The following is a 15,052-nucleotide window of genomic DNA, read 5'->3' as shown; positions in this document are numbered from 1 at the left end:
CTCAGTCCCTGCTCTTGTGGATCTTTCACTTTAACATGGGGAGGGGGTCATCAATAAGCAAACAAGGGAAATACATTGCCCAGTGGAAGGTGCTATGAAGAATAAGGCAGGGGAAGGGTGGAGGGTATGCTGAGGGAGCAGGGTAGCTGTGCTGGCAAAGGCGGGCAAGGAAGGCCACTCCACTAAGGTGACATTTGAGTTGAGACCTGACACAAGTGAGAGGTGCACCTTGTGGACTCCTGAGAAAGAGCCTGACATGCAGAGAGAACAGCAGGTGCAAAGGCCCTGTGGTGGGAGCGTGCTTGGGCGTTCAAGGAACATGGCGGAAATCCACGCGGCTGGAGTGAAGCGGGAAAGGGGGAGCATGATGGGAGATGGGCTCAGAGAGGTAACTGGGGCCTGATCGTGGGGGCCTTGTCAGTGATGGTCAGGGTTTCGGCTTTGACTCTGAGGGAAACGGGAAGACCCTGGAAGATTTGGAGCAGAGGAAGGACGTGGTCAGACCTGTGTTTGAACGGAATCCTTGTAGCTGCTGCGCTGGGATTAGCCTCTCAGGGGTGAGGACGGGAACAAGGAGGGCGGCCAAGGGCTGCTGTGGCCATTTAGGGGGCAGTTGGTGGCTGATGGGACCAGAACATTCTGGTCTGCCTCGAAGGGGGACCTGAGAGGATTTGCTGATAGATTAGATGTGGGTGTAAGAACAGAAGAATCAAGGACCACACCCAGCGTTTGGATCTGAGCTCCGGAAGGATGGAGCATCCATCACGGGGACCGGGCAGGCGGCGGGCGGAGGGGGTTCCAGGGGAGCACATGTTTGGTCTAGGATGTGACACGGCTGGACAGACGGCGAGGGCAGCGGCCGCCCCCTTCCTTGTGAAACACCTTTCCCTCGGCCTCCACGAAGCCACGCCCTCCGCCCTGGAGGCTGGCACAGCCCCTGAGGGCGCACCTCCCTTTCCTGGGCCCTCTCCTCTCCCGAAACCTCCCCCATTTCCTGAACTTTGACCCCTGCATTTCTACTTGATGCCCTAATCCAGGGGTCAGCCGCCTTTTTCTGTAAAGGGCCAAAGAGGAACTATCTTAAGCTTTGCAGGGCCCCGCGGTCTCCGTCATAACTGCTCATCTCTGCCCTGGTGCAAAAGCAGCTGTGGGCCACCTGTAAATGACTCGGCACGGCTGTGTCCCAATAAAGCTTTATTTACAAAAACAGAGGGTGGGCCGGGTTTGACCTGCGGGTCGCAGTTTGCCGACCCTGCCTGATCTGTAGCTCCAGACGCATACATCCTGTTTATTGGGCATCTCTGCTCTAACCCTTTGGCGAGGCCCAGAGAGGGGAAGCCATTTGACCAATGTCACCCAGAAAGGCAGGGCAGGGCAGCACAGGATACCAGGTCCCCTCACCCCGAGTTGTTAGAGAGCCCACCGTTCTCTGCCACGTCTCCGCCTTTGTGTCTATTTTCAACCATTCACTCATTAACAATTATGAGGCACCGACTGTGTGCTTGGCCCTAAGCTGGGCCCTTTTTCTCCCCCATGTCCCTGTCGCCCCGTCTCCCCTTTGTCCCTCCCACACAGGTCAGGGAAGCAAATGGCCCCCCACTGCAATGCCTCCCTGTCCCAAGAAGGCCCCCCAAGGCTCACCTGCTCCCCAATTTGGGTGTGGAGCCCTGCAGGGAAGCTGCCCACGTCCGGCCACAGTGCGCAGGCCTCCAGGACTCTCTCCAGCCACGGCGGGTCCAGCTCCTGCCTGAAGCACACGGTCTCCACCACGGACGTGTTCTGGACCCAGGCCTCCTGGGGCACGTAAGCCACGGGACCCTAAAACATAGGTCGGTCGCTCTGGCCATTGGGAGGCCCACGAGGACGGAGGTGGGAGAGATTCTGGAGGAGGCGGGGGAATTGGGCTTTTGGTGGTGGTGGAAGGAGGGGAGGGTGAAGGGAGAGGAGCTTGGCTGGGACAGTGGGGGGGGGGGCATGGTAGCAGACAGGCAGGGGGTGCGGTCTCACCTTGATGCTCACAGACCCCTCCAGCTTTGACAGTTCCCCGAGGAGGGCAGAGAGCAGGGAGGACTTCCCTGCCCCCACGGGACCCACCACGGCCAGCAGACAGCCCTGGGGCACCGTGAGGTTTATCCTGGCGACACAGCATGGGAATGAGTCCCTGGGTAGAGCCCCGCCCGTGGCTGTGCCCCCTCAGTGTCATTTGACAATGTCTAGAGATATTTTTGGTTGTCACGACTGGGGTGGGTTGCTGCCTGACTCCGGTGGGTAGATACTGAACGTCCTGTTAAATATCCTGCAACGCACAGGACAGCCCCCCAAGGAAGAATTATCCAGCCCAAATGTCGACAGTGTCGAGGCTGAGGAACCTCGAGCTAGGTGTGTTCCTGCCTCAGGACCTTTGCACTTGCTGTCCCTACTGCCCAGAAAGCTCTTCTCTCAGACATTTGCAAGGCTCATTCCCTCCCTTCACTATAACCTGTTTAAATGCCAGGCCTTCTCTCACTATACAAGCCAGTCCCTTGACATTGTCCTCTGTCCCCTTACCCTGATTTCTCGTTTGTGCATCCCTCTCACCAGAATGTCAGCCCTAAAGATACAGAGCCCTTGTCTGTTTTCTTCCCTCTATTCCCAGTGCCTCAAGCAGACTCTGGCACATAGCAAGTACTCAATAAATACTACGATGTGGGGGGAATGACAACCAACAGAAACGCCCCAGAGTATTTTCTTTCCCTTCTTAGGGAGTTCTGGGATTGGATGGGGTTTTCAGTCACAAAGGCCCAGCCAAAGAGTGGGGGGCTGGAGATGACAGTGACTTGGGGAGTGAGACAAGAGGGATAGGAGGGGGTGCAGCTGGCAGGGCTGGGCTTCGGGGCTCTTCTTGGCCAGGCCTGCCCTGGCATCAGCTTGGGAGCAGAGGGTGTCCCCTCCCTGATGGGGAAGCTCAGACACCCCGTTCCTCCACCCACAGCAGCTCCTGCCGTCCCAAGGCTCTGTCCGCCAGGGCCAGTCCTGGGGTGTCCCCAGTGGAAACCAGCCCAGGCTAACCCACCCTCCAGCCCCAGGCTGGGAAACCACACTGCAGGAGTTTCTGGCATCTCCCCCCATCAACGGGAAGGCCGTTCTGTACCTGTGCAGGCAGGGCGGGCCTTCCTGGGACCACGCAAAGGTGCCATCGTGCACGCGGATGCAGGTCTCTCCGGACGCTACAGGGCACAAAAGCCAGTTACTCCAGAAGCTGTCGGCCCGCCTCCTCCTCTGACAGACCCCCAGAGGCAGCAGGAAACTCCCCCACATGACATTGAGGACCCTATGCTATTAATTGAGCCGCTCCTGAGAGCTGGGGACTCGCTGTCTCCTGGTGGCCCTCAGGACAATCCCGCACAGCCTCACCTGGCAGTGGCAGTGGGGAGTGGATCAGAGACCTGGATGGGAGGAGTAACCGCCTAGGGCCACCCAGCCGGGAGCGGCAGCCGGGGATTTGAACCTAGTACCCGGTATGGAACGCCCGGATCACACAGATTCAGTTGAACCAAGCTGTGCCCAGCTGAAAACAGGACAGAGCCTTGAGTAGCCTCAGAGACACCAATTCTGGGTTATTTAAAAGCCTCTGTGCTGACTTCTGTGGGTTTTTTTCTAATAATAGTTATAATAATAACTAAACCTCCTTGAACGCTGACTGTGCTGGGCCCTGCTCTCCGTTCGGTACTTGAACGAACTCATTTCACAACAATCCTGTGCAGAGGTGCTGGAAAGGTCATCACGCCCATTCTCCAGATGGGCACACTGAGGCTCAGGGAGATTAATAGCTTGCCAAGGTCACCAAGCTTGGGGTCGGTGGTGGGGCCAGAATTTGGACCCACGCAGCCCAACATCACAGGCTATGCTTTTAACCGCCATGCCGGTGTTTCCTCTGTAACGGTTCAGTTGATGTCACCAGCCCCGTAGGTGTATGGTTAGAAATAGATGGGCAGAGCGGGGAAGCCCAGAGAATCCGTACTTGACGGGTCTCATCATACGATGGTGCCCGTAATCTCTCCGATTTTACTTTGCCACGCTCATCTCTAGCTGGACTTTCTGCAGGAGGACAACGACCTGGTCTGTTAAAGTGTTCACTGCTGGACACCCAGAGTGGCACACAGTAGGTGCTCAGGGAGTAGTTGCTGCAGGGCGGGCAGAAACAGTAGGCGCTCAATGAGCAGTTGTTCCAGGATGGGCAGAAGGCAGCATCGCGGTGCCAGTTTCCAAGTTATACAGCGAGGGCATGCTCTGCACGTGCCGTCTGGTTGCTGGCAGCCCCCCAGCTGGGATCCTGGCTTTCCAGTGGTGGGCTGGGGGAGCCCCGCTGATCCCCAGATCCCTCCCTGACACACCCCGTCCTGCCGAACTCTGCACTCACAGCATCTGGAGGGACTTGAGTCCACGGCCTCAGCGTCAACTTCTTCCAGGCAGAGGAAGGCCGCCAGACGGTCAAAAGACACCTTCGCCTGGGGAAACCAAAGCCCAGGTTACTCGTGCCCGAAGAGCAAAAAAAGAACTGGGACTTTGCGTGTCAGGTGTCTCAAGATGCTGGGGAAAGCTTCCTGTCTAGCAAGCCCTGCTCATTTACAAGACATTAGCACAAAGCTGTCTAGGTCCCAGAAAAGGACGCACGTGGAGGTGGTGATGATGATGGTGGTGGTGATGATGGTGATGATGATGGTGGTGATAATGATGGTGGTAAAGATGATGGTGGTGAGGATGATGGTGGTAGTGATGGTGGTGATGATGGTGGTGGTCATGGTGGTGAGGATGATGGTGGTGGTGATGACGATGGTGATGGCAATAATGGTGGTGGTAAAGATGATGGTGGTGGTGAGGATGATGGTGAGGGTGATGGTGGTAGTGATGGTGGTGGTGGTGATGATGATGGTGGTGGTGATAGTGGTGGTGATAATGATGGTGGTATTGATGATGGTGGTGAGGATGATGGTGGTGATGATGGTGGTGATGATAATGATTGTGATGATGGTGGTGAGGATGATGGTGGTAGTGATGGTAGTGGTGATGGTGGTGGCGATGATGATGGTGATGATGGTGGTGGTAATGATGGTGGTGGTGAGGATAATGGGATGATTGTGTTGGTGATGACGGTGGTGATGATGGTGGTGGTAATGATGGTGGTTGTAGTGATGATGGTGGTGAGGATGATGGTGGTAGTGATGGTAGTGGTGAAGACGGTGGTGGTGATGATGGTGGTAATGATGGTGGTGGTGAGGATAATGGGATGATTGTGTTGGTGATGATCGTGGTGGTAATGACGGTGGTGAGGATCGTGGTGAGGATGATGGTGGTGGTGACCTCCCACCTCCTCGCTCCTAATTAGCATAACTGGACCCATCAGGCCACCATCAGGAATGATTCCAAACTTTGTCCACCTGAGGGCACCAGCTCCACTCCCAACCCCAAACCCATCTTTGGTAACGAAAGAGGCGACCATATAAACAGGGATGGTGCAGCTAGGAACAGTGCTCTGAGTTTCATCCCACTGAGGAGGCACAGTATGAACAGAGACAGTAAAGGAAGAGAAACACAATAAAATTGCTTTGAATAAACAGGGAACCGAATGACTTCTGGCACGTGGCATTGCTGGAGCAGTGAGGCTGTGTATTCGAGGATGTTTGCTGGCGTTTTCTAGCTGCCTCCTCTGCCCCACCCGCCTCCTCTGCTGGTGGTGGGTGGACAGAGTCCGGGCACTGCCTGCCCCACTCCTGCAAGGCTCCTCCAAGACGGCTGCCCCTCGCCGCTGCCTCACCTGGACCACGCAGTGGATGGAAAAGGGCAGGAAAGCCTGGGCCTTGTTGAGGATGGTGAGCACTGTGAGGGTCACAAAAGCTTTCTCGGCGTCCATGGCATTCTCCTCGGCCACCAGAGTGTGGACAGCAAACACAACCAGCGCGACCTGGGTGAGACACGTGGGCGGTGACAATGAGCTGTGAGCGTGGCCGGGGAGGTCCAGGCACAGGGGCCCATGTGGCCAAGGCCGCCATGTTGGAATGGGTTCCCCTCCATCCAGATCTCACCCCACATTCTGCTAACCTCTAGTCCTCGTTCCTAGGGCACAAAGCTATGGAAGGCTCTCTTAAAAAACACGAGTGTGTTGACGAGGGGAGTTGTGTGTGTGGCCCTCATTCTAGGTATCAGAAACTGTTGGTTCTGGCATGCCACACTTTTTCATCTTGGTAGCATTTTTTGTGGTTCTAGACACGGGTGGGACTTGGGGTTGTAGGATCCCGTGGGAGATGACGCTGACGTCACGGGTCTCAGTAGCACGTGAGAGTTCTGGGTATTGGTGGCATCTGTGCTTCTAGATGTCACTAGGGGGTGGTTCAGTTCTAGGTGTCGGTGATGTTCTGGTTCTAGGTGTCGCTTGGTGTCATGGTTACTCCGTGTGATAGTCACTCGGTGTGATGGTGACCCAGTGACCCTATCTGGGGAGCCCTCATGATTCTAAGTGACGGTACTTGTGGTTCTGAGTGTTAATGGAGGTGGTGGCAGCAGACGGCCTCTGGAGTTCTAAATCCTTCTGGAAACAGTGGTTTAATAAGGCCCAGTTGTTGCCAGCCCTGAATGTCTTATGAAGTTTGGATTTTTTTTTTTTTTTTTTTTTTGCTGAGGAAGATTGGCCCTGAGCTAACATCCATGCCCATTTTCCTCTACTTTATATGTGGGATGCCTACCACAGCATGGCATGCCAAGCAGTGCCATGTCCGCACCCGGGATCTGAACCAGCGAACCCCAGGCCACTGAGAAAGGGAACATGCGCACTTAACCGCTGCGCCCCTGGGCTGACCCCAAGAGTTTGGATTTTAGTCTGAGAGCGGTGGGGGGGTCATTGTAGGTTTGTTTGCAGCCACGTGACCGAAGTCGAAGCTGCACTTTACCAAGGCGATTCCAGCAGCAATTTATGAAACAGATCTGAGAAGAGTGGGACAGACACTGCATGGGGTGGGGGTCCCGTAGCCATTTGCCAGCCGGGGTCAGGTGGACCTGGGGGTTTACGTCGGCAGCTTCCTGACCCGTCACCTCCTCCCCACGCCCACAGAAGCAGAAGTTCCAGCCGCTCGGAGCTTTCAGAAGGACGACAGACCTTCTCAGCCACTTCGGGGGAGCGGTTTGATGGATGAGCTAACTCAGCAGAAAGCAAGGACCCCCGAGAGACAGCAGGATCCGGGGAGGGACGTTTCGATGCCCAGGGTGGTCTGCTAAGATCCCGGTCTCCAGGATGTGGGGGGCTCCGCCTGCCTCATTCCCGCCCAGGACTCCCTCCCGCAGTCCATGCTCTGCAGGGAGACCAGAGTGACGTCACCAGAAACGTGGACACTTGGAAGGACACCAGAGACACGGAGAAGAGGAGGCTGGATGTCCTCAAGGCGCCCAGCTCCTGGCCCCGGATGCGCAGGACTCTCTTCAGGAAGGCGCCCTCCCAGCCGTGAGACTTGACCGTCCTCACGTGCCTGAGGATGCAGCTAGTGAGCCGTGCCCGGGAGTCCTTCCGCCTCATCTGCTCTGCCTGGGACAGAGGGGAGAGGAGAGGAGAGGGCGGGGATGAGTCTGGAAATCTCCTTCCGTGCAACCGCCACACCCCACCACCAGCAAATCCTGATGATTCTGTCCCCAAACCAGGTGCCAAGCTGTGCGCCTCTCAGCATCTCTGTCCCCACAGTCCTGGCCCGAGCCACTGCCATCTCGTGCCTGGACCACTGCAGGAGGCTCCTTCCTCCGGTCCTCCTGTTTCCGCCCTCATCGCGGGTGGCGGAGACGCGACATAACGGAGGGAAGCCCCTGAAAGCAAGGGAAGACGAGAGTCCCTGAACCAGCCTGGGCATGGGGCCGTCAGGAAGGCTTCCTGGAGGTGGAGGGGACACCTGAGCTACGTCTTAAATGCTGAGGAGGTGCTGGGCCTGCGCTGAATGGTGGATGGAGGTGGGCGGGGAAGACGGAGGGGCAGCGTGACTCAGAGGAGGGTGTGGGCTGGGGCTAAGAGGGGGAGAGGCGCTGGATCACGCTGAACGTCAGCAGAGGAGTGTGGGGGCCACCGTGTGTCACCACGAGGGGCATCACTCAAGGGGCCACCGGATGGAGAATGTCTTAGAGGCCAGAGAGGAGGCTGGAGAGACAGGCTCCACGAGAGCCACCTCCCTCCCTCCCTCGCTCCCTCCTTCTTTACTCCTTGGTTCCCAGCATCCTTTGCTCTGGGAACCTTTCCGTCTAATGAGAGAGAACAAACGAAGAGCCAGGTGCACCCTACGACAGGTGACAAGTGACAGCACTCTGGAACGAAAGTGCGCAGGCAGAGGACACGCTAGGGGAGGTGGAGGGAGGGCGTGCTTGCTGTGCCCAGGGCGGCTGGCGAGGGGGCTGCCCAGGCTCAGGGAGGGCAGGGAGGGAGACGGGGGTCTGGGGCAGGGCGTTCCGGGCAAAGGGAACGGCCAGGGCAAAGGCCTCGAGTGAGCAGGGGATGGGGCCAGGAGTCCACCGCAGAGGCTTGGCTCTGACTCAGAGCGACACGCGAGCCACGGCGGTTCTGAGCAGAGAGGGACATGACCTATGTGGTTTCATAGGTGCCCACTGGCTGATGTGTGCAGGGATGGGGCCAGGGCGAGGGCAGAAGCAGGACTCAGTGAAGGGGTCGCTGAAGTGGTCCAGGTGAGAGACAGTGGGGCTCGGGGGGCTCAGGGCGACATTCTGGATGCGTTTCAAAGGTGATGTCAACCAAATTTGCCGACAGATGGGGTGTGAGAATGAGAGGCGACCGTGCTGACCCACGGTTGGTTTGTGGCCTGGACGCTGGAGAGATGGAGCTGCCATCCACAGAGATGGGGGACGTGCGGGGCACAGGTCTGAGTGATGGGAAAGGCTCCCACCACTGCTGGGCCTGGGCAAAACCAGGCCGGCTACACTTCTGCCCTCTCATCTCTGCCCACCCCGCCTCTCTCCTCCTATCTCTGCCCTCCCCATCTCTCTCCTCCCCGCCTCTCCTCTTCCTACCTCTGCCCCCATCTCTCCCCTTCCCACCTCTCCCCTCCCTATCTCTCCCCTGCCTGCCTCTGCCCTCCCCACCTCTCCCCTCCTCATCCCTCCCCTCCCCACCTCTGCCCTCCCCATCTCTCCCCTCCCCACTTCTCCCCTTTCTACCTCTGCCCCCATCTCTCCCCTTACCCCTTCTCCCCTCCTCATCTCTCCCCTCCCCGCCTCTCCCCTCCCCATCTCTCCCCCCCAACTCTGCCTGCCCCATCTCTCCCTTCCTTGCCTCCCTGTACCGGCGCCCGGTCCCAGCACCTGCAGGCCGCCTTCCCAACCTCCCGCCTGGCGTGTCCCTTCTCCCGAATGTCAAACCTGATGGTGGTTCCTCTTCTTGCTGATGAAGAAGTTCAGAGGGAGGAGGCTCAGGAAGACAGCAATGGCAGTGAGGGCAGAGGGTCCTAGAAGCTGGACACAGAAGGGACAGGATGTCACAAGATGCCTCCGGGAGCCCAGCTGGAGACCCCGAGGGATCTGGTCAGTCTTGGTGAGAGGGGATCAGACTTGGGTCCTAAGCGGGGGTGTCAGAGAGTCTGAGGAAGGCAGCCACCGGGTCACAGAGACCGGGACTCACGGGGGTCCACAGAAGGAGACACCTGCTGAGGACCAAGTCCTTCTGCATCCGGGAGGGGAAGGATGCAGCTCACAGGATGTGGGCGGGGGGTGGGGGGAATATTCAACACAGGTTGTGCTTCTAGATGGCCGGGCAAGGGAGGTGTGCCTGGCTGGAATGGTGGAGCCGGACGTCTGGACTCAGGATCTGGGTTCAAATCCCAGCTCTGACACCCCCTAGTGTGGCCTCAGGCAGTTACTCACCCTCCCTAAGCGGCAGTTTCCTCCTCTGTTAAACGGAAACAGAGCTGTCCCACAGCCTATCGTGAGTGCCCGTGTCATACAATCGACGACCACCCCGGTCCTCATTTCACCCCCACGGGCTGCCAGATTTAGCAAAGAAACCTCTAGGACACCAGCCCAGGTAAATCTGGCTTTCAGATAAGTTTTTAGGGTAAGTATGTCCCATGCAATACTCCATTTATCTGAAATTCATATTTAACTGGAATCCTGTGTTTTGTCTGGCAGCCCATCCACGCCCCAGCTGTGTGACTTTCGGACAGTGTGTTCCCTCTTGGCTGTGGTTTGTCTGGAAAATCTGCAGGTGTGGGAGGGAATAAAGGATTTTTAAGTGCCTGTGACTTTTGGAGACTCCTCCTGAGGTTATTTGGGCCCATTCTCGAGACCAGCCCCACCCCTCTCCCCAGGCTGTGGGCCTCAGTTTCCCCCCTCAGCCCCTAAGAACAGTTTTCTTATCTCCTTGATAACCCAGCGAGCCAGTTTCATTTATGCAGCAAGGGCGTCTCCCAGTGGCTGGATGGAGAAGTGCCCAGAAGGCAAATGCCAGCCCATCCCAGCCAGAGTGGGGAAAATACTCAAAGAAATGTGAATCGAAGGTTAAACTCTCTGCAAAACTGGTATCCTTTAGCGAAAATTCTACAAATGCTGACTGTAGCAACCCCGAGGCCCCCTCTCCTTAACCAGGAGCTCAGGGTGACCCTCTGAGGTTAGGGACCATCTGCCAAGAGGCAGGGAACTTGATGGGTGTGTCGTCTGCAGATTCGCTCTAGTCCTGAGACTGCGGGCTTGATGCCCTGAATTTTCCAACGAGCCCTCCCTCTCTCCCTAGCAATAACAGCTACGTTTCTGGACCGCAGGTCAGGACCTGTCTGAAGCGCCTTACTGTCCTTTCTGAGTACTTAAGGCATGCCAGGCCCTAGAATACAAGGTCTCGAGTCAGAAAGGGTCCTGGCCCCGTGTCCTACAGGGTGCATGGAGGCAGGAGAGGGGCAACAACGATGATAACACGCACCAGGTGGCATTTTAGAGGCTGCCACACTGGCTCAGAATCCATAAGCCGTGGACACTCCCCCCCAGGGGCCTGCGAACCGTGGCACGTGGCCGGATCCCTCCTCCTTTTCTTGCACAGCCCGCAAGCTGTACCAAAATTACTAATGGCTTTTTGCGTTTTCAAATGGTTGAAGACAATCAAAAGGAGAAGACTATTTCAGGACGTGGGAAAGTTACGTAAAATTCAGTGTCCATAAATAGTTTTCTTGCAACACCGCCATGCCGATGGGATCAGTGTTGTCTGCGGCCGCTTTTGCACCAGAAGAGCACAGCTGAGTAGTTCTGAAAGAGATCGTGTGGTCCCCAATATCTACAACAGTTACGATCTGGTCCTTTACGGAAAAGTTATGGAGCCTGGCACTGACGCCGGGAGCAGAGATGGAATAAGATCTTCAGAGGAACTGTCCCGCCCGGGTATGTAATTAACCACACAGCAAATACTTACAAAGTCCCACTGTGTGCCACACCCATCTAAGTGCTTCACAAGTACCAGCACATTTCACACCTCAAGGCCGGCGGGGGCACCCTTGTTCATTACCATCCTCACCTCACAGATGGGGAAATGAGCCACAGGGAGGCTAAGCTACTTGTGCCAGGTTTTACAACTTGCAAGTGGTGGTAAAAGCAACGTCTGAACCCAGTCCGTCCCACTGCCAAGTCTGTGCTTTTAATTAAAAAAAAAAAAATCCTACATCACAAAGTAGATGTGAGGAAGTCAGGAAAAGCTCTGATTTTTCTTTTTTTTTTTTTTGGCCACATGGCCACTTTATGCCTTTTGAAAAACTAGGTAGCAAATTCTTGCCCCTCCAGTGTTCTCTTTACCTACGTGGTAAAGAGTACCTACGTGGTACCCTGATATCACAGCCGAGAAGTGTCAGTGTCATCATCATCAGCATCATCATTTTATAGATGAGGAAAGCGAGGCCCAGCGAGGGTGAGCATCTTGCCCCAGGTCAAGCGAGGGCCATCCTTGACCAAGACTTTGCCCATCGTATCAGCGGTCAGTGCGAAGATGAAGACCAGATTCAGGAAAGACAGAGGGGGCGGAGGGAGAGAAGACTCAGCTCAAATCCGTCTCCCTCTGCCCCAGCTCACCTGCCACAGGTAGACAAAGCAGACAACGATCCAGACAAGCGGCAGCCACAGCCCGTTCAGGTAGATGACGCTCTCCGTCAGCCGCTGCACGTCCACGGACACCAGGTTCACCACGTCCCCCACCGCGCTGGCCTTTCTGGAGCCGCTGGACAGAGCCAGGACCTGGGCGGGGCAGGAGGAACGAGACCCGAGTTGGAAGGAAGGATGGGGCGTGGGGCAGGCACGGAGGTTCATGGTGTGGACTGAGCAAGAGCACAGCAACCCAGCAGGCCTGGCTCTGAGCTGGGCTGCCCTTGCTGGTATGTCCAGTTCTCTTTATCATTGGAGCCTCAGTTCACGTGTCTGTAAAGTGGGCTCGTCGAATCTCCTGAGCCAGCCTCCCAGGGCCGTTGTGAGAATCCACCGAGATGACAGATCCGTAAATACTCTGAAATCCTACAGCATGGGAGCAATAATCATTAACAACACAAAGCATAAAAACCTTGGATTCCTGACAAGAATGGTGGTCCTCTGCTGAGTGCTAACTGTGTCCCAGCCACTGGGCTAAACCCACAGGCTCATGGCTCTCTGGCATGGAGCAGGCACTGCCGTAGTTCATTCAACCCAAAACGCCGCGGAGAAAATGCTCTCTATTTTTGTATCGCTAAGGAAAAAAATCAACGCCGATTAAGTAAGACCTGCAAGACACATCTTGATTTCAGAAGCGGTGAAAAAGCAAGAAAGAAAAGTGAGACTAGAATCAATGAAATGCACCATTACCAACCCCATTTTACAGCTCAGGAAACTGAGGCACAGAGAAATTGACCAACATGCCCAAAGTCAGAGGGCTTGGAAGTGGGGCCGGCCCCGTGGCAGAGTCGTTACGTTCTTGCATTCCGCTTCGGTGGCCCAGGGTTTCGCTGGTTCGGATCCTGGGCACGGACGTGGCACTGCTCATCAGGCCATGCTGAGGTGGCATCCCACATGCCACAACTAGCAGGACCCACGACTAAAAATATGCAACTATGTACTGGAGGGCTTTGGGGAGAAGAAGAAGAAGAAGAAGAAAAGGAAGATTGGCAACAAATGTTAGCTCAGGGCCAATCTTAAAAAAAAAAAAAAGAGGGCTTGCAAGTGGCTAGGCCAGGATTGGAATCCAGTATGACTAAGGCATGACTTGGGCCAGATGGGGTGTTAGATTGACCCCTGTGGGCATTAATGTGCCTCTCAGACACCCACCTGGTTCTCTGGCAGACCCAAATCTGCCCTGACTCTGGGGTCACAGTGGACCCCTCCCAGCCCGCGGAGTGCAAAGTTCTACTTGCAACCCTTCATCTACGACATGGACAGGGAAGGAGTATGTCAAGGCCAACAGATCAGGAGACGACTGTCATTGACAAGATAGCTCTTAAACTCACAGATCTAAGAGGAGGGGCCCTCCATGCCACAGGGGGCCACGTGGAGAAGCACCAGGGTCCGTCAGAGGTGGGGGAGGGGGGACCATGGGCAAGAGCCTGTGCTGCGGTTTTTCACAGGAAGGAAGGGTCCGGCAGGTTCAGGATCGGCCAGTGTCAATCATTTCAGCAGGCTCTGGGGCTGTGCCGGGTGGTCTGGCACCCACCCTGGGGTGATCAGGGCCCGGGACAGCGGCCTGGAGTGTGAGAGCCATAAAGGGGGCGCTTGGGGGTGTGAGCTCCGGAGTGGTGGGTTGGCGTAGGAAGGCTGTGCTCTAGGTGCGTCATCTGCTATCTCTAGGAACCGGCGGTCCCTCCAGTGTCAGCAAGGCCCCAGTTGTCAACGCACCAGATGCGGACAATAAAAAGACACGGTTAATACAGAAGCAGCCCAGAGGGTGGAACGGGGGGGTCTGACCTCATCAGAGGAAGGAGGCGTCCCTAAGGAGGGAGTGGGAAGAGCAGAGGCCTCAGGCCATCTTCCCGTCAGCCTCGACTCAAGATTTGGACTCGCGAGACTGGACAGGCCACACCCAGCTCCAGCGGCCTCCTCTGGGGACAGCAGGCAGGGCAGTGCCAGGGCTGTCCGTGTGGCCACACGCATGAGCTGTTCCCTTTGTCCCCCTCGGGGCTGGAGGGCCCTGGCTCAGATACTCCAGACCCCACAGGAGCCAACCTCTCTTACAGCAGCAGTCTCATGGGGTCACCTCCGGGGTCCCCTGAGGGGACAAGAGTCCCTGTACAGAGGGAAGCCAAAGCTATGACTTCCCGCCAGGTGTTCACGGTTCACTAGCCGCCCAGATGCAATTTACCAGCAGGTCAGGGGGCATTTTTCCTGGGAGCCGTGTTGCCTGGTAACACAGCTGACAGTCCACCTTTATCTGATTTCCACACAGCCTGCAGGTTCACCTTTATACTCACGGGGCATGAGTGGAAGGTAACTACATGAAGAGGAGTGGAAAGGATGTCTGGGCAGTGGGAACAGCAAGTGCAAAGGCCCTGAGGTGGGAGGGTGCCTGGTGTGTTTGAGGGTGCCTGGCATGTCTGTGGCTGGAGGGCGGTGAGGAAGAGAGAAGGCATATGACGTGATGAGGTTGGGAAGATCCCAGGGTCAGATCACACAGGGCCTTATGGAAATAACCAAGGAGGTGAGAGTGTAGTGCCCATGCTATAGCAAAGTAATGAATGAGAGTGTTTTCAGGCACAGATGATACTAACAGGTCAGTGAGGTTTTCCTTCCTGGCTGCAACATTTGTATGTAAATCAGGGCAGGATGGAGCGAGGGGAAAGCCCCACGCTTACCCCCTGGGGCTCACCTTTCTGTACACCAGGCCAGTGAGGGCCGTTCGCAGCCTCATCTGCAGTACCTTGAGTCTGTACATGCACTGCTGCTCAAACAGCGTTTGCAGGCAGGCGGAGAGGAACATCAGTGCCGCCAGGAGAAAGCCCTTCCAGGCCGGGGTGTGGGGGTCGCCGATAAATTCCAGAAAAAGGCTTGCGGGAGACAGAGGGAGAAGGGACAGCTGATGAGAGAAGGCACCCAGGGTCTTCCCTTGTCC

At 56.3% G+C, this 15,052-nt stretch overlaps 1 protein-coding gene across 2 annotated transcripts in view; it reads right to left on the bottom strand.

Annotated features, from left to right (window-relative positions):
* Positions 1-15,052, bottom strand: part of ABCC6 (ATP binding cassette subfamily C member 6) — a 56,954-nt gene that overhangs the window by 26,245 nt on the left and 15,657 nt on the right. For both annotated transcript variants that reach the window (XM_070566662.1, XM_070566663.1), the window contains exons 9-17: positions 14,810-14,987; positions 12,061-12,222; positions 9,379-9,471; positions 7,349-7,552; positions 5,795-5,941; positions 4,400-4,487; positions 3,131-3,206; positions 2,008-2,134; positions 1,642-1,818 (exon numbers count right to left, since the gene is read on the bottom strand). In XM_070566662.1, coding sequence (XP_070422763.1) covers positions 1,642-1,818; positions 2,008-2,134; positions 3,131-3,206; positions 4,400-4,487; positions 5,795-5,941; positions 7,349-7,552; positions 9,379-9,471; positions 12,061-12,222; positions 14,810-14,987 — 1,252 coding nt within the window. The remainder of the gene's footprint in view (positions 1-1,641; positions 1,819-2,007; positions 2,135-3,130; positions 3,207-4,399; positions 4,488-5,794; positions 5,942-7,348; positions 7,553-9,378; positions 9,472-12,060; positions 12,223-14,809; positions 14,988-15,052) is intronic.

Source organism: Equus przewalskii, chromosome 12 (genome assembly GCF_037783145.1).
Source record: "Equus przewalskii isolate Varuska chromosome 12, EquPr2, whole genome shotgun sequence".
Taxonomy (NCBI): domain Eukaryota; kingdom Metazoa; phylum Chordata; class Mammalia; order Perissodactyla; family Equidae; genus Equus; species Equus przewalskii.
Note: the sequence above shows the minus strand (reverse complement) of the source record. Positions and strands in the feature narration are given on the sequence as shown.